The sequence below is a fragment of the Macrobrachium nipponense genome, chromosome 10 (assembly GCF_015104395.2).
Source record: "Macrobrachium nipponense isolate FS-2020 chromosome 10, ASM1510439v2, whole genome shotgun sequence".
Lineage (NCBI taxonomy): Eukaryota > Metazoa > Arthropoda > Malacostraca > Decapoda > Palaemonidae > Macrobrachium > Macrobrachium nipponense.
The window spans coordinates 62,595,623-62,614,930 of NC_087204.1; the positions used below are offsets into that span (position 1 = coordinate 62,595,623).

A 19,308-nucleotide genomic window follows, 5' to 3' on the forward strand; every position below is an offset into this window, starting at 1 on the left:
GTTTACGTTTCATTTTACCGGTCACTTTTCCTCTTCGTTTTACATAACTGGCAACTCGTCAAGTGGTGACCTGAGCGCTACGCAGCAAGAGACAAGTGCTAATCGCCGATTCTCAGATAATTCCCAGATTTTTTTTTCAATATTATGTATTTCTAGCCAGGCAGGCAAAGAAATGTTTCCACATTTAAGTAGAAAGAATGTTAATGAAAGTTAATTAACAGAAAATTTGATAACAAGACGCCGATATTTCGAGCAATCCTTTAGGAAAATACTTTATATCTATGATATTCATAGAACAAGAATCAAGTGCTGATACAATTGAGTGCTTTGTTTTTAAGATTTATCAAGGTGTGAATAAAAACAAACAATTAAAGTTAAACATTCATTTTGGAAAAAATAATTTTTACAAATGCATGTCAGTCTCCCTAGCGCACTTATCAATTTCATGACGTTTAGACCGAAGTGATTCCCATATTGGACTTGCATGCCTAATCAAGGTTTCTCTAGTTTTGATTTGATACCATTCCATTTCTGAGTCGCGTAGCCTAGAGATCTTCAGTTTGGCTCAGGTCAGGAGCTTTTGCTGGACATTCGGTCCCGAAGAACGTATGTTGGCTCATAGGATTATGGATTGAGGATTGTCCATTGCCACATAGATAGTCTGTGACTCGGGTCGCACCACCATCACTCTTACGTAGTAAGAGCCGTTCCTTTCAGTCTTCAACGTAATGAGAGCTGTTCAACTGCTCCTTTATTTTAGTCAAACCCCCGGACTGCTATCAGCCCTCGCCCCCAAAGGTTGGATGTTTTTGGGCTCATACCTGAAAAGACGTCAGCATAGTTTATGATAATTGAAATTGAAACAGCAATTTTTTTTTTAAATGAAGAGCATCAGTTACCATCAAAATCCTTAAGCCTCATCTCACAAATTTTTTGATAGGCTTGGTATAGGCCTAACCTTTATGCAATTAGGACTATAGCGACTGTTAACATTGCAAATTATGAAATGTGTAGTACGTTATTTGATAAATTAACTGATATAAGATATTGTTCTGATTATATCACAGCGGTAATGTGTAAGTTTTAAAAGTTTCAGATACGTCGTTTTCTTCATAATTTTTCTTCAGTTGATAAAAATCATAAGTCGTGACTAAAATTTTGAAAAATACACGTCTGGTTCGTTCAAAACTCAAAATTCCTTTCGTCCTTGCTACTGCTTTTCTTTCGTGCTGATCTCAATACTGATTTTTCTTACATTGCGTGTTGTATGAAATTAAGTAGAAATCACGTCATAAGAACAATACGGGTGAGACCTGTAGTGCGCTGGAAAGGGAGGGGTAGTGCCATACCGTAGCTCTTTAAAATTCTGGCAGGTGAACATTGACAAAGGCGGCCTGTTTTTTATGGAAACCATGAATTCATCTATGTATACTCTATTGTAAACAGGTTGATTAAAAATAAAAAATAATGTAATGTCATTGTGCTTATCCTGTACGAGCCCAATGAAGCTAAGCATTCAATCTGCTTTCCAAATGATGCTGAAAGACGCCACCTTATTTCTAACGGGGATTTAAATACTTTTCTGCCTTTTCTTACTCCCCAATTTATTGGTTACTTCGCCAGGAAACATATCACCCATTGTCGGGCTCGGACTTCAAATATTTGTATATTATTTCGTTGACACTTGATGGACATATGAGTGGGCGAGGCTGATGTGAGGTAAAGTCAGCATAGGCCTACGTACAAGAATGCAACCCACTTCTGTTACCAAATACAGAAAAAGCTCAACATCATTGAAAAGTATTTGTTAATCTATATAAGGGAAATTTTAAAAAATTGTACTGGAAGTGCATTTGGAGATGTTTTTTCTACGGTGTACCGATTTTACCTCGAAGCGGGTAACAATAATCAAGGATAGATATAAGTGATAAGGAAAACCTTAACCCAACTGAAAATTTAAAGCACTTTTCTATGAAAATTAATTTATGAATTTTTATATTAAGAGAACTGAATTTCGTCAGTTAATCAACAGTTTCAACAAATTTGTCTTAGTCCAATCATCCGATGCTGTAAGAGATTGCGGTCGCTAAAAATAACTTCACTCATATACTTTCTATTGCGCATATGTATTTGTAGAATGCATTTATGATTTACTTCATTCCATTAGTAAACTCACTGCGCCATTGCAGAGCTCAGCAAAGGTAGCCTTTGACATTCATACATACATGAGATTTTCACGTCAGATTAGCTACTTAAGCAAGGTGGCCTCTCATTCTGCTTTCAGCTTCTGTGATGATGGACAGCTTTGTTACAGGAAATCTTTTTTTTTAAGGGTAAATGTATTACAAACTTAAATATATATTAGTTTAAACAGACCACTTGGCTGATTATCAGGTCTCCAGGGGCTGGGCCCGAAGGACTAGGTTTTTGTTTAACGTGGCCAGGAATCAATTGGTTACTCTGCAGCGGGACCTACAGCTTACTGAGGGATCCGAACCACATTATATCGAGAAATGAATTTCTAATAACCAGAAATAAATTCCTGTTTCCGCATTGCAGGAGTAGGGAGCGAACTCGGGCTACCAGATTGATAGGCGAGTATGCAACCCATTCGTCCAGTGAGGAACTAAAAAGTATTACAAAAAGGACGAAAAGGCGTAACATGTTTTACTCATTTTGCACTCGGGATATCTCTGTGGTGCAGGCACCATGAAGGGAGTGGGCACTGTCATAGTCATAATTGTGCGAGAATGTTGTGTTATGCTTTGCTTGGTGGTGTCAGAGCAGGTCTTGGTCGTAGTTTCCTTTTCCTTCACCTTCTGTGTCCAAAGGAATTTATATCACAAAAGATATTCGAAGGAATGAGCATCATGAAAGGTATCCAGAGGAATTTATATTATAATCGAGTAAATAGTTGTGTACACTAAATGCTGAATAGTCTGGTATAAGAACGGGACACGAATGATAAAAATGGAATAAGGAGAATGGAATTCCAGCAAAGTCAATAATCCTTGGGAAGGAAAAAGCCGAATTGTTCAAAGATAATCAGTTCATAAGTGAAACAGCATTGAATTTGCCCTTCAGGGAATGTAGCGTAAATTGACAGCTCAAAACTGAATAGAAATAATTAAAAGAATCCAGTGATCTCAAATGGGGTTAGAGTTTCAAGGTACCAAGACTTCGTAGTCTTTAAAAAAAAAAAAAAAAAAAAAAAAAAAAGGAGTCCACATTTTTAAACATCAGAGACCTAAACGTTTATGTTAATATTAACCCCAGCTGAATCGCTTCTCGTTTCGCAAAGACACTGCTTTTTAATATGTTTCAAGAATCATTAACATTAATTGAACCTTTGGAAGAGTTCGCATTTTTTTTTGCTTATCTTGGGACTTATGTGTGTGTTTTATGTTTAATAAGTAGCTAGGATGGTATTTGGTGTATTTTCATTCTAAGTATTGTTTATCATTGGACATTTAATGATTCATTTTATTGGTTTGATCAGGTACAAGAAACGGCTATACGCTGTATCCAAAAGAATGTCCGTAAGTTCATGGGAGTACGAGACTGGCCTTGGTGGAGGTTGCTTGTCCGTGTCACGCCCCTCCTCAACGTACACAGAACAGAAGAAGAACTCAGGGCAACAAAGGTAAGTTTCCATTTTTTCACGTTATTTAATCTTTTGTTTTGCGTGTATCAGAAGGTACCTTCTCAAGACTTCAGTATTCTATATATATATATATATATATATATATATATATATATATATATATATATTGCATATATATACATATATATATATATATATATATATATATAATATATATATATATGTGTGTGTGTGTGTGTGTGTGTGTGTATATATATATATATATATATATATATATATATATATATATATATATATTATATATATATATATCCTGTTTCAAAGAGTCATATACACATTACTATGCAAATATGGAAGCAGAAGGGATTATCAGCGAATTCTCAGGGAACCATTTTCTGCAAGCATTCATCTGTAACTGTCATTAGGCATGTCTTATTAATACTGGTTGAAAGCTATAACACCATGGATCTTTCCCAGCGAATCAGACGAAATCGCAGTATTGTATTTGTGACTTTCCATGGTCTTTGGTTTGAGTCCCCTTGCCTGAGGGTACACTCATTTTCGTGCATTTTACTGGTTTTTCAAAAAGTGTGTTAGACGGTTGATGAGAAAGCATAAATTGCTTGGTGGATTATCAGGAAGGTGCTTTCGTCTTTACCAAGACTTTCCCTCCTGAGCATTTTGTCTTTGAGCCCATCTTGACTGTCCTCCTCCCCCCTCCCCCCCTTGTTGTAGCAAACCTGGCGGATTTCGTTCGTCTTACAAGGTGCACCGGCCCCACCTTGTCGACCAGTTGCTTCTAGCACTTTTTTTTTCAATGACATATGGACACTTTTATTATTTCTTTCAACAGAATTTTTGTAAATAATGTAAATACTGTTGTTGTTGTTGGTATTTTTTTTGTTCTGTTGATTTTTTTTATAATATTACTGTTGTTATGAGTCTATTTATTAGTTTTGATACTGATTTTATGTTGTTAATTTTAATTCTTTCGGGAGACATTGCACTAAACCCTGGCCTATTACTTATTGCAGTAATAGAAATTACTAAGTATTTTACTCCAATATTCGGGGCTTAAGGTCAAATTTTCTTAATCTCCAGAGTTGTGCCTGCAACCACAATTTGATGTTTTTTATCTGACTCTTGAAAGTAGTGATAACTTAAAGACTGAGTTTCTAATCCAGGGTTTGATAGCCCTGACTTTATGTGTCGTCATAACATCCCACATGCGCAAGATATGGTTGTATACACAAAGTCCTGATGACCTATTTATCGTCAGAAAAGTTTGGAGTGTAGTTGCCGTGAAGTTATTTGTTTTAAAATTTCCAGCAAGTTCTACACAATGTTTACATATTTGCTGTTTACTGCAATCCAAATATCGACGATTGTGTATATGACTGTCTATTGGAAAGGATTTATATGGCTCAGTCACAGGATTCAAAAGCCTCATTCATTATTTGTGGAACACTAGTGCAAAGCACAGTGAGTGGCCAAAGTCAAATACCAGAGATCAGCATAGCTGGTCTGCTCATGAGTTTTGTGTATCCTCTGATTTTGTCCAGCTAATTGAGGAACCCATTCACATTTCTGGTAATAGATCAGACCTCATATTCTAAGATGTACCAACTATTGCCAAGTTTAGTGCCTGAATATATAGGCACTTCTGATCATTGAGCCATTGAAATGAACTTATCTGTTAATCAGTATATTCCTAATGCCACAAATTGAAAAACCAATTGGGATCGCGTTATTGAAGCTTGTCAGGTACTTAATATTTCAGATGCTCTATTAGATCCTGATCCCAAAAAGTTAAATGAAACGCTGACAGCTATTTTAATAGGGTATGTATCTAGAAAGGTTATCAAATTTGGACAAATGTCTAGCCATTCTTTGACTATACATGTAGACAAGTATTGAGTCTCGCCGTGCTATGAATAGAACTTAAACCATACCGCCGAGAGAAATTACAATAATTCCTTAAAGAGGAAACTTGAAGGAAATTACGCAGCCTCTTATGCAGCCTCGTCTGTGGTGGCCCAAATTGGCATCATCTATCTTTATGTCAGGTTCACCTTCCATTCCACCACTACTAACAGATGATGATAGCTTAGTTACTGGCCGTATGGAAAAGGCTTAACTGCTTCATCAAGCTTTTGAAGCTAAGCAATCGGCTGAGGATGTCCCTCTCCCAGATACTTGTCATCCTGAACTTATTCTTACAAAATTTGCATTTTGATTCAGAGAATTTAAGAAAATTGTTGATAATCTTGATAGCTTAGGTGGAGAAGATGCTGATAGTTTCTTCCCTTTGTCTTTTAAATAAGTTTTTAGTGTGTGTACCAAAAGTAGTAGATTCTATAGATTTTTATGTCGATGTACTACTTTTGCAAATGAACGCAAGCTTAGTAATACAGTGTCTGTTCCAAAGAGTGGAGTGCCTGTTCCAAAGAGTGGCATGTCTCCCTGTGCTCTCCCAAGTTGCATAAAAAGCAGTCAGGTACCAACTATGCTCTTTTAAGACTTGACATGCCATTTGCAAGATACCTTGATAAAGGTATTGAGTTTAGAGTAATTCAAATAGATCTTAGTGCTTCAGACTTGGAGTGGGTGGATATGTTTTACGATTACTTCAAGATTTTCTTACAGGTAGGCAGCAACGAGTTTTGTCTGGAGTTCCACAGGGTACTGTTTTTGGTCCACTGTTATTTTTATCGTATACAAGTGATAAGGTTTGTTGGCCTGGAAAACAAGATTGTTCAGTATGACGGTGATGCAACACTTGTGGGTGTAGCAAATGAAATGAAATGAAACTGGCCTCAGCGTCAATTTTGACATGGACTGAGTTAGTAGATGGTGTTGTCAGTGGGGTATGAGGCAAAACTCCAGTAAAACGAAAACACTATTGATTAGCAGATCTCGTACAGATTTCCAACCCCATCCTCCTTTTCAGGTGGATGGAACTTTGCCGAATGAATCTGAAACTTTAACTATTCTAGTTGTAACTTTTGACACATATAACCTTTGACAAACATCTAATAAAAGTTTCAGTAAATGCCGCAAGAAAGTTAGTTATTATTAATAAGGCCTCATTTATTTATGATAGTGATGAAATCAGTGCTACCTGTTTTAGACCATATGTGCTTCCTTTACTAGAATACTGTTCTCCGGCGTGGATGTCTGTTTCTGCCAGAGATTTATCTCATTTAGGTAGAGTGGTTCAGTGTGGTAGGTTTCTGCATAATAGGAACACGAATGGTGTTGGTATTGTAACATCAAATCAACGTGCAGTAAACCCATTAACAAAACGAGAAAATTAACAAAAAACTCAAGAAAAGAAAGTAATGATAACCATGCCCTCTTTGATGACAAAAAATTATTCACGAAAGGGGGAGTAGATAGAGCAGATGAAAGCATAACCAATTATCGAATTGCTGTCAGGGAAAAGAAATGGTATTTCCCAATTTCCTCTTACTTGAGAAATTTCTGCATGAATAATGCTTGGTTATTTGCTTGACCAGGAAGATACAAAGATAATTTATTGGGTTGATAAAATTTTGTGGCCAAACACTGGTTAACAACATACGGTGCTGTACATCTAAATCCTCATTCCTCGTTCTTCAGTGCCTCACTCAACCTTGGTACCTCCACCCCAGCTCCCTCTCTGGTCCTGTTTATCAACACTATGTTATCAGCGAATATAAGCGCTCAAGACTCAAGACACTGCATTACATCCAACACATTTTTATCTCATATATATGTGTGTGTGTGTGTTTGTATTCATATGTGAATTTTTATCACATACATCATGACTTTTCTTATATTCACCATCATCTAGGCATTCAAATCTCCCATGTACCAAATCATTTCTTAATTATATATCCTCATCATTGAAAGGCGCGCGTTAATATCTTCGTAGGTGGAGCGGGTATATAGGAATCCCGATATGAGACCCCCTAACATCCCAGAAGACTCCTTACGAACCCTGCTGGATATCTGTACGAAGAGAGCCCCTTTCACCACCCACCGAGGACAGATGTACCGCCAAAAGGACGGCGTAGCGATGGGGTCCCCCTTAGGAGTCCTCTTCGCTAACTTCTACATGGGAGAAGTGGAAGAAAGGGTCTTCTCGCAACACAGATGTCCCCGTACATACGGACGCTACATCGATGACATCTTCGTGCAAGCCGACTGCGAGGATGAGGTAGAAGCCCTTCGGCAGCAGTTCCTGCAGCACAGCGCACTCAACTTCACTGTCGAGTATAGCAGCAACGATCGGCTCCCCTTCCTCGACGTCCTTGTCACGAAGACGAATCAGAAGTTGGCGACTACAGTTTACTCCAAAGCTACGAACCTCGGACTTTGTCTGAATGGTGATAGCGAGTGTCCTGCGCGGTTCAAGACCACCACCGTCAGGGCCTTCGTCAGGAGGGCCCTCTCGCACTGTTCGACGTGGCAGGACACACACCTCGAACTCGACCGAGCATCCCAGATGCTAATTAACAATGGGTACTCGAACAAACTCGTAAACCGAGAAACTCGAGCCGCCCTTGACAAGTGGTACATGATGGAGGAAGAGAGAAGGAACATTCCGCCCCCGGAGGATATCAAACTTTTCTATAAAGCCTTCATGCACCACCAATACAAGGAGGAAGAAGCAGCCATGAAGAAAATAATAGAGGAACACGTCCGGCCCATGGAGGAAGGAAAGAGAGTGTCCCTCATTATTTACTACAAGAATCGGCGTACGAAAGGCCTCCTGATGAAGAACAACCCCTCCCCACCGGTAGGAGACCCCCTGAAGAAGTCCAACGTCGTCTACCGATACGTATGCCCCGCCCAAGGATGCCCTGGGATTTACATCGGCATGACGACGATGCGCTGTCGAAGAGGATTCCTGCCACGCCCAGGAGGGCGGCCATAGGCAGCACGCCTTTGTAGTACACCGAAGAACATCACGAGAGACGACATCGTCAGGAATATTAAGATCATCGGGAGAGCAACCTGACCCACGACGTCTGCGTCTCCTAGAAGCGCTGCTCATCCTCGAGGAAAAGCCTCCCCTTAATACCACCCAAGAAGCATTCCTGATGCCGACGTGTGTGAGGAGGACCACACCCCTCCCCGCTAACGAAAGTACCAGCGCGCATGAAACGAACACCGGACATGAGAATAATACCAGGGGTGACGTCACTCAGGTAGAAGCCAATCAAGAGGCTCCCGGTGATACCCCCCACCTGAGAAGGTCTGCAAGAATCGTCAACGCCCGCCGTATGAGTCACCTTCCCGGGAACCAATGAGAACCCTAACCTGCCGGAGAGGTGCTCTGACCGTACCCAAGAGCTCGCAACACCACGATAAAAGGAGATGGACTCGCCACTGGAATTACGGGCTGCTCTGTGAGCAAGAGCCCGTGCTGGCACAAGGCCAGCTTAATCTTAAACAACAACAACCACTGGAATTCAGTCCCTCAGCAGTTATCGCTTGATAATGTCCTGTCGATCAGGAGGAAACGTCGCGTTAGAGAGAGAGAGAGAGAGAGAGAGAGAGAGAGAGAGAGAATTGTATAACGCAATAATAAATCAAATGACTCAACCGAATTTTACCAATTGCCTGGTTTGGGCGTTGCTCGCCCAGTCTAAGCAAAACAACGAGGAAAGCCGTCATCAGAAAGATAGAGAAGACTCCTTTATAACGAATTAAATAGCTGCCTGAAATACAAGCAGTCATTTTAACAAAACATATTATTTTATTCTTATTATTATTATTATTTATTTATTATTAATTATTATTATCCATCCACTCATTATTATTGTTGTTATTATTATTATTATTTGTCAAAATTGACGAGACATCAGGCCTGTATCGAATTTCTGAGGGTTTTGTGGATAGAGTGGCTCCATGCCTAGTTTTCTTTAGTGCCTGATCCTTAAGTAATGCACTTAACCTTCTCTAAAGATGCAATGTTTTAGCTACCCATAGGAAAGGAGACTACTGTAATTCCTCTAACTGCCATCTTATTTCTTTAACTTCTACAGTCTGGCAAGAATTTGTAACCTAACTATTCATACTGTTTTCAGCAGCTTGAATCTAAATGTTATTTTGCATACAAAGATTCTGTAAGGTAGTATCAACTGGTCACATATCGTTTGTCACTAATGTTTGGCCCTCTCCTCTATTGGACTTTGAACAGTCACTAGGTGTTGCTTTTGTTATTTCTAAGACATTTTACAGTATCTGGCATAAGGCTTTTTGCATAACTTTTCCTTCACTCTCTCCCTCTTTTAACACATTTCTAGTTTTAAGTAATCACCTTACTTGTCATAGGTGCAACATTTACGCTGTCTCTATTTCAAATGGGGTCTGATTTGCTCTGTCATCTGACCTACTATATTCTTTCATTATCAGTGATCTTTTCTAGCATGCAGCCATCTTCTATTCATGCTTTCTTATTCATACACCTACCAACCTCCCTTTGCTTTTCATATCCAGTTTTTTATTTTGTGTTAACTTTGATCATGTGAACTTGTCACTTTGCCAATTATGATACGCCCTAGAAAAACCTAGTTTTTTCTATCTCCTTCCATCCAGTTCTCCAATTTTTCTCCAATTTTTTTATGATAATGTCATCGAGCCTCTCGCATCCAGTAAGAATTCGGGTGTGGAGGTCACATACGAATTGTTGTGTAGCGGTCACTCCAAGCTGGTAAAACCTATGTTGAGGCTCTCCTCTCTCTCTCTCTCTCTCTCTCTCTCTCTCTCTCTGTACACATGTACACATGCATCCAATCACTGCTTTACCGAGGTAAAAGGAGGAGGTTCTCCACTCATCATCTGGCCCCAAAGCTACCGTCTGGCTGCAGGTCGCGCCTTCCAATATTTACTCTGGAAATTTGTTTTCCTCAGATTGCTGGCTTCAGTGACTGTTACTTCCCGGTGTCTATCAAGGTTTGGAATTTTCTTTCTGATTCCTTTTATTATTATTATATATATATATATATTATATATATATATATATATATATATATATATATATATATACTATATTATATATATATATATATATATATATATATATTATATATATATATATATATAATATATATATATATACACACATTATATATATATATACATATACAATATATATATATATATATATATATATATATATATATATATATATATACGTAGTGTCACCTAGCTATAGTACAGCTTGTCGTCATGTAAAGGGGAAATTTATAATTTTCTTCGTCGATACACCGGATCCTTTTTTTTTCTTTTCCTTATTCCTATGTTCTGTGGGCTACAGTGGTTGCCAGTAGCATTGGCTATCATTATTAATGCCATGTTTGGTATTTTTGGTTTGTAATGCATTTGTATTTTGAATGGAAAAAGATGACAGGTGTTTCTGTACAATTTGCTCGTCTAAACTTCAGTCATAAATGTGATTTTCCTGTTTTCATATTTTGTAGGATGAACTGGAAATCCTTCGAGCTCGCTTGGATAAGGTGGAAAAGGAGCGTGGACATCTCAAGCACGAGAATGACAAATTGGAGGCGAGGGTAAGTACCGAAAACCTATTATCTAATTCATATTAAAGAAGAGGCATATGAGACCAGAATATGAAAATGCAGACGGTGAGACATGAAATACATGCTCATATTTATTGGAAAGTTAGATGATATGGTATATGCAATGATATATATGGCAATAGTAATTGAAAGATGAATTCTGATGGTCTGTGAGATTTCGAGACGAATTCATATCAGTAGATATTCAATATGGCTCGTCTCTGTCGTAGACACTTCGTTTTACTCTGAAACAAATCCCCGTTACGAGTGCTTGGCAATGAAAACCCTAGCATACAGTATCACAGTTTAATTCACATTTTTTATATTTACTCTGTAAGGAAACAGTTGAAAAGATAGAGGTTATTAGTATGTACTATGATTGCCTGGGAGAGAAAGTTGTGCGGTGGTTACAATAAGCGTATGCAGTGGTCTTCCAGCCTGCCGCCTATATACTTAGCATTCGATATCTGCAGGAAGTGAGATGTCCATTTTCACTCGTCAGTGATAGTTTATAGCTTTTTGCTCATGAAATTTCCAGTGGCTTCCAGAATATTTACGGGTGAGTATAGTAATTATATCTTTGTATTTTCCGACTTAATATCAGCGGTTACGGTTGCATGACTTTCGAAACGCAGTATTGCTGAGTAACAGTAGGCTAGAAGAATATTCTAATTCTGTGCTTCTTTTTTATGCTTACAGATATTCCATACACTTGCACGAAGGTCGTGTGTACAGCATGTTCAGAATTTTCTAAAAATTTTCATTTTAGCCCCGTAATGCTAGAGAAACGCTTAAACACCTGTGGTAAACTGAGAAAATATTTATTATGAAAGGCTTTCCAAATGGATAGGCTACTTGTGTGAGAAATTATTGATGCGCTGTTGTGCACAATTGACCATTGTCAGTTTTGCCATTTTTTTTCTATATAGCTTTTATTCACAAGTTTTTCCACTTGCATTTCTCCTAATTAGTTAGAAACAGTACATTATTAAGCGCACCGAATCAAAATGCTAACTCCCTCCGCACCTTGGCCCTCCTTCTTGAGATTTTGGCTTGAGTCCTTGTTTTGATGGTACCTACTTGTTGCTTGTTTGAGGCTACTTTTGCATACCCTCTGTAGTTTATTGACCTGTAGCTTTAGTTTATTTTTATTTATTTGTTTATACACACTTATACGTGTATACATACATACATACATATATATATATATATATATATATATATATATATATATATATAGATATATATATATATATATATATATATATATATATATATATATATATATATATATATATATATATATATATATAAATATATATATATATATGTGTGTGTGTGTGTGTGTGTGTGTGTGTGTGTGAATAATTATCACATCACCGTGATTCATATAAATCATTCGAGCTACAAATGCCCTTTAATATCTAATTCGCTCTATCTCGGAATTGATATATTTTCATATATATACCAAAGGGGAATTTTTTGTTGATAATAATTTAGTCCCCTCATGGGATCAAACCACTGTCCAACGGACAGGAACGAAATCAGGACCGACAGTGACGTTAGCGATTCGGCTAACAAGTGAGGTTATATGTTTATATCGATTCTGACCTTACAAATCACCGTCAAATTGGCTAACATGGTAGAGGGGGTTTCATATCGATTCTAATTACGAAAAAACCGAGTTCGATGGTGATTTGTAAGGTCACAATCGATATAAACTTATAACCTCATATGTTAGCCGAATCGCTAATGTCACTGTCGGTCCTGATTTCGTCCCTGTCTGATGGATGGTGGTTCGACCCTACTAAGAATTCCCTTTCGGTACATATATGAAAATATATCAATTCCGAGGTAGAGCGAATTAGATATTAAAGGACATTTGTAGCTCGAATGATTTATATGAATCACGGTGATGTGATAATTATTCATAATATGGCTACATGCGTCAAATGTTTGAATTGGCTAACATGGTAGAGAGGGTTTTATATCGATTCTAATTACGAAAAAACCGAGTTCGACGGAGATTTATGTAAGGTCAGAATTGATATAAACTTATAACCTCACTTGTTTGCCGAATCACTAACATCACTGTCGGTCCTGATTTCGTTCCTGTCCGTTGGATGGTGGTTCGATCCCATGAGGGGATGAAATTATTAACAACTAAAAATTCCCCTTCAGTACATATATGAAATTATATCAATTCCGAGGTAGAGCAAATTAGATATTAAAGGACATTTGTAGCACGAATGATCATATATATCTAATATATATATATATATATATATTATATATATATATATATAATATTATATAATATATAGAATATATATTATGAGATCTATATATTATATAGATATAGATATAGTGATATATAATAATATAGATATATATTATATATATATAATAAGATATAGATATATCGATATATCGATATATATAGTCTATAGATCTATATATATATATATTATATAATATATCTAATAATTATATAATAATCACATACCCAATAGGTTAGAAATAAGAGACAGGGTGCAAGACCTGGCCGGTTTCGACTTACTTCCAACCCATTGACGAAGGACTGATACATAGTATTAGAAGTCACAAATACATATACTGCAGAGAAAGTACTGGCGAACGTACGCAACCGTTTAAGACTGCAGATCTACTGACATGCGGCTGTCAAGGTAGGAGTGGCCTTCAAAACTCGTTTGGTCAAAAATCACAACGTGTATATCTTAAAGGACAATACTGATAAACGTATACCGACCTTAGACAGGTGTCAAGGAGGCGGGGTTGGAAATCTCATTAGCATTGCTGCCCCCTTATTGTGTTTACAAATATGATAATTCTATATCCTTACATCTTTACTGCTTACCTTAAAATTTAAACAATTTACAAATTTCATTTGATATTGAAGGTTCAATTTTATACATCCCTTGACTGATTTTCATATTATGGCTGTAAATTTCATTTATAAAGCTAGATTCAATGATATTCCTTTCCAGTATGTTATTAAAATACACAATCCTTTTTTCCCAGTTGATAGCATATCTGCGCATATCTCACATTTTTCATGATGTTCTATTCTCTTTTCCAGTGCTTGACCCGTTCGGCCAATATAAAAGTTGTCACAAGACTTATATTGAATTTTGTACACTACACATCCTTTAGTATTGTTCGAAAAGTTCTTGATAAGCACACGTTTCGTTGTTCTTAAATGCGATATTAACACCAAAAGATGAGGGATATCTTTCATATTACAAGCAAATTTTTTGTGTTGTAAGGTTCTTTTTGGTTTTTTTACATTGTCTTTTTGCCGTTTCTAATGCATTATTTAATACACTGGCAGGATATTTCAATTTGTTGCTTGTATGCCTAACCTTGTCTATTTCCTCATCAATATATTTAGGGCAACATATACGTAATGCTCTTAAAAAGTATATGTAAACTGATTCCAAAAAGGGTAAGCACCCATCATTTTCCATTTCCATAGTGAATTTAATTGATTGTACTAATTGATATAACTTGGCAAAATTTTATATACATCCTTACTCCCTAGCCGTACACACATTATGTCATCAACATACATGAACCATACATTGCTCTGAATTAGGTTTTTAATATTTTCTTTTTAAAAAAATCCATATATGTGTTACCTAACCCTGGGGACAGAGGGTTTCTCATGCCATACCAAAATTTTGTGAGTAAATTTTACCATTAAAATCAAATTTACGTTTTCTCACACATAATCAGTTCCGTTGAAGTACTTTTAGAAAATGGGATATCTCTGATAATTCCGATAAAAACTCGGAAGATCATCAATTTGCACTTTTGTGAGTAGTGGTACTTAACAATGGATCAAGGATATCCCCTTGTAGGTACTTCAATAGATTGAAAGATGCGGAACCAACAGAGCTGGTAATTGGCTTGGCACGAAAGGTTGTTCGTGGGTTTTTTTTCCATACATCTACGGTAACAATGGAGAGGTCATACAAATTTCTTATATGGCTTTCGTTACCTTTTAATTTAATAGGCTTTCACTTTCGTATAGAAACCACTATTCACGTTGTCTAACGGGTTCTTATTTCATTCTTAATGAGAACTATCATCACCCAAACGACAAGCCATCTTTTTTATTCACTTGTTTAAGATTGCAAGAGAACCTGATTTGTCTGCTTTTATCATGTGTATAATTTTATCTTTTTTCTGTTCATTGATGGCAACCATAAATCTTCTGGAGACGTTTGTGGTGTGGCTTTTTCATATTTCCATAAATCACTCGCTTAACTATGTTCACTTCTTCACTGGTTAAATCACTATGCTATTTTTCTAAGTGCACAGACCTTTGGTCATTTCTACACTGTTCATACCGCCAGTTGATAAGGCAGAATTTAAACCATAGCCTAAGGGACATTTCTATGTAGATGTTTGTTTGATAAATTGACGACACATTCATGATTGGCGTTGGTTGTGTTGTCCCCGGGCTTCTTTCGTTCCGCTATTTCATTTTATTGTCGTGTTTACGTTTAAGTTTCCGATACACTTTACTCCTCATCTTCACGTGGCAATGTTCACGTAGAGAATGTCTCCACTCTGGTGGTATTAAGGTTTCAAAATGTCTTCTTTTTCTCGAGACATCTTCAAAATTTTTTTAAATTTCCAATATCTTGATGTTATATTTTTCCAATATAGCTCGTTGAATTTCACCGAATGGTTGATCTTCTACTTTTTAACAAACAAGGGATGAACAAGTGATACCAAGATCAGTGATAACTAATTCCTTCTTAAAATTAGAAGATCAACCGTTTGGTGAAATCCAACTATCCATATTGGAAAAACAAATCAACATCAATATACTGAAGACTAAAAACACTATAATATTATACTTATATATATATATATATATATATATATATAATATATATATATATATATATATATATTATATATATATATTTATATATATATATATATATATAGATATATTATATATATATATATATATATATATATATATATATATATATATATAGGTAAATTGGAGTAATGGAAAGGAGTTTTTTTTATTCATTTAATAATAGGCCGACGTTTCGTATCTTTCGGTACATTTTACAGGCTGAAAAAGCGGTGAACTTAAATAGTAATTGTGTATAAACAATAAACGGTATACACATTATATACTTGTTAAGACAATGTTAAAGGACAGTTTAAAAAAGAGAACCTTAAAAATACTTGAAAGATATTTAGAAAAGAAAAACATTTAATAGAATATAGAAGAATAAAGAACAAAACAGCAGAAGAAGGCCAGGGCCAACACGAAAAGCAAAAGACTCCCACCCACCGGTAGTGTAAAGCAAACTGATAAGAGAAACGCCATGCACTGGGGTTGGGGCGGGGGGGGGACGGTGTGAGTGAGTATTTACAATGAGGTTACAGCAGGTACTTTAGGCGATGAACAGCTGGGTAGAAGTTGATTGGTGATTAAGGGTGGGGACAGTTAGTTAATTTGATCATAATAGATTCAAGCATGGTTAACTCTTCTTCTTATTGGGTTCTCCCCACAATACTAAACTCCTTAGCATCTATATGTCTTACAAATTTTGCTGTGATTTCTTATATTAGACTGATCGGGATTAGATCATTGATAGCCTGTTCTAAAAATAACTCTTGGAGATTCTGACTTTTAGGTGCCTTCTGGTACAACCGATGTACATGCCGAGATCACATCTAGAACAATTATATTTTATTTATTATAAATAACACCGGAAGTAAACAAGGGGTTAATCCTGACCTTGACATGGAAAAGAGATCCAATGGTTCGTGGGTTTATTGGGATTAACATAAGATTAAGAGTGGGTAATTGTCCATTGAATAGCCCGACACATTTTTCCCGAAATCTATTGCCATGTGAAAAAGGAAATCATCCGTTACTCCAATTTGTCTGTTGTTTGAGTGGCTGCTTCTGTTTTCAATATATATATATATATATATATATATATATATATATATATATATATATAATATATATATATATTATATATTCACAACTTCAGCTTTCCACTTGAACTATTCATCAATTCCCAGTGATGAGGGCAATACTTAATGTAGGTAAAGTAAATATGCGAGGTGAATTAACAAACTAAAGTTAAAATTAAATAAAAACTTTACTTATTCCAAATCCCGCCTGAATATTTAACAACAATAAAAACAAATAACCATTTAATAACTGCTATGAACAAGTGAATCGTAAGCCACTGGATAATGAACTCAAAGCTTAAACTGTACAGAGTTTGGAAGTAAACTTTTCCAAGGATTACATACGGAAAAAAAGAGGTAATTGCTTGCACTAATGTACATTATGAATAGCGATCAATAGATGGTGCTAACAATATATATGTACATCATAATAGGTGGATAATTACCGTTTATCACGATCATCATATCTTGTCGCTCCAGTACTGGATCCATTGTTTGGCTGCTTCATTGGTGTTCAAGAGGTCTTAATCTGTGCAGGTGGGTCCCAGTTCACATTTACGAAGGATGTGCTGCATGGTTTGTACTGGATCGCCATACTGGTACTCACTAGTGGGCGAGAGTCCCCATTTATAGGTGTTGCTTCCAGTCTTACCCACGCTGGTCTTTGCTCTATTTAATGTTAGCCATTCTTTTCTTGAGAGGGTTGTTCCACTTGGATGTTGTTTATTTGGTTTAGTGGTCCCATTCTCTCCACTTTTCAAGGGTATGTTGGGCTGGCTGTTCAGGATCCAAACTATGGACGGTCATAAAGCTCTTCCTGGACTTCACTCTTCTTGCTGAGGCCCTATGACCATTTTCTTGACTATGCTTTTGTGTCCTGGCATAGATGTCTCTGCGGATGTGTGGTGGTGCAATACCCACCAATCTGTATAGTGCGGGAAGTGATGTTGGTTTCAAGGTGCCAGTTATTATTCTACATGAGTTGTTAAGCTCAGGATCTATTTTGTGAGCGTGGCTTGATCTTGCACATGCTGCTGAGTGTTATTCAGTAGTAGAGTCGCATAGTGCCCGAGCTGTTGTTCTCAGTGTCTTTGGATCTGTTCCCCAGTTAGAGTTAGCAAGTTTGCCTAGTAGATTGTTTCTTGTGGCAACATTCAACTTGAGTTTCGTTACATGTTCCGCAAAAGACAGGGTTCGGTCTAATGTGACTCCCAGGTATACAGGGAAGTCAGCATGCTAAAGTCTCTCATTATTCCAGATGTTTAATTTTCTTTTTGCCCGGTGGTTATTCAGGTGGAATACACACACCTGCATCTTTCCAGGATTGGCATTAAGTGAGTTACGTTTGTAGTACTCTGTGAGATGTTCAAGAGTAGCTGATAGTCTCCTTTTGATAGTTTTGAATGTGAGCACTTGTGTGGCGATACATAAGTCATCTGCATAAATAAACCTTCGGATGTTATCAAACTCTGGCTGGTCATTTGTATAGATGTTGAAAAGTAATGGGGCCAGAACAGAGCCTTGTGGGAGACCATTTTTCTGTGTTTGATATCTGCTCTTCTTGCCATCCATTTCAACAAAGAAGTGTCGGTTTGTGAGCAATGATTGTATGATCTTCACAATCTTTGTGTTACAAACAACTTTGGCCAGCTTTAGAAGAAGCATTCGTTGATTTACTGTGTCATATGCAGCGGTCAGATCTACAAAAACTGCACCAGTAATTTGTCTGGCCTCGAAACCATCCTCGATGTGTATTGAGTGAGGTTCAGTATTTGACTAAAGCATGATCGCTTTGGTCGGAATCCAGCCTAGTCTGGTGATAATTGTTGTTCCACTGCAGGGCACATGCGGGCCATTATCATTCATTCATATAGTGTGTTGAGAATGCATTGAAGGGAAATGGGACGGTAGCTTTTTCTACTCTCTGGATCTTTTCCAGGTTTTAGTAGGGCCACAACTCTTGCTCTTTTCCATATCTTCGGGATATTTAGACTTGTTGTGCAGTTTTTAAAGAGAGCAAGTATCCAAATCTGGTTCTGGTACCGTAGTGTTGTATTATTTCTGTTGTGATACCGTCAAGTCCAGCTGCTTTGCCAGGTTTTAGGTGTTTTATGGCCTCTTGGATTTCTTTCATGGTGAACAGTTGGATTGTTC

The 19,308-nt window shown here is 37.0% G+C and overlaps 1 protein-coding gene across 8 annotated transcripts in view; it reads left to right on the forward strand.

Moving 5' to 3' along the window:
- LOC135223644 (unconventional myosin-XVIIIa-like) overlaps positions 1-19,308 on the forward strand; it is a 1,035,943-nt gene that overhangs the window by 829,917 nt on the left and 186,718 nt on the right. For all 8 annotated transcript variants that reach the window (XM_064262281.1, XM_064262286.1, XM_064262283.1 and 5 more), the window contains 2 exons: positions 3,500-3,643; positions 11,077-11,166. In XM_064262281.1, coding sequence (XP_064118351.1) covers positions 3,500-3,643; positions 11,077-11,166 — 234 coding nt within the window. The remainder of the gene's footprint in view (positions 1-3,499; positions 3,644-11,076; positions 11,167-19,308) is intronic.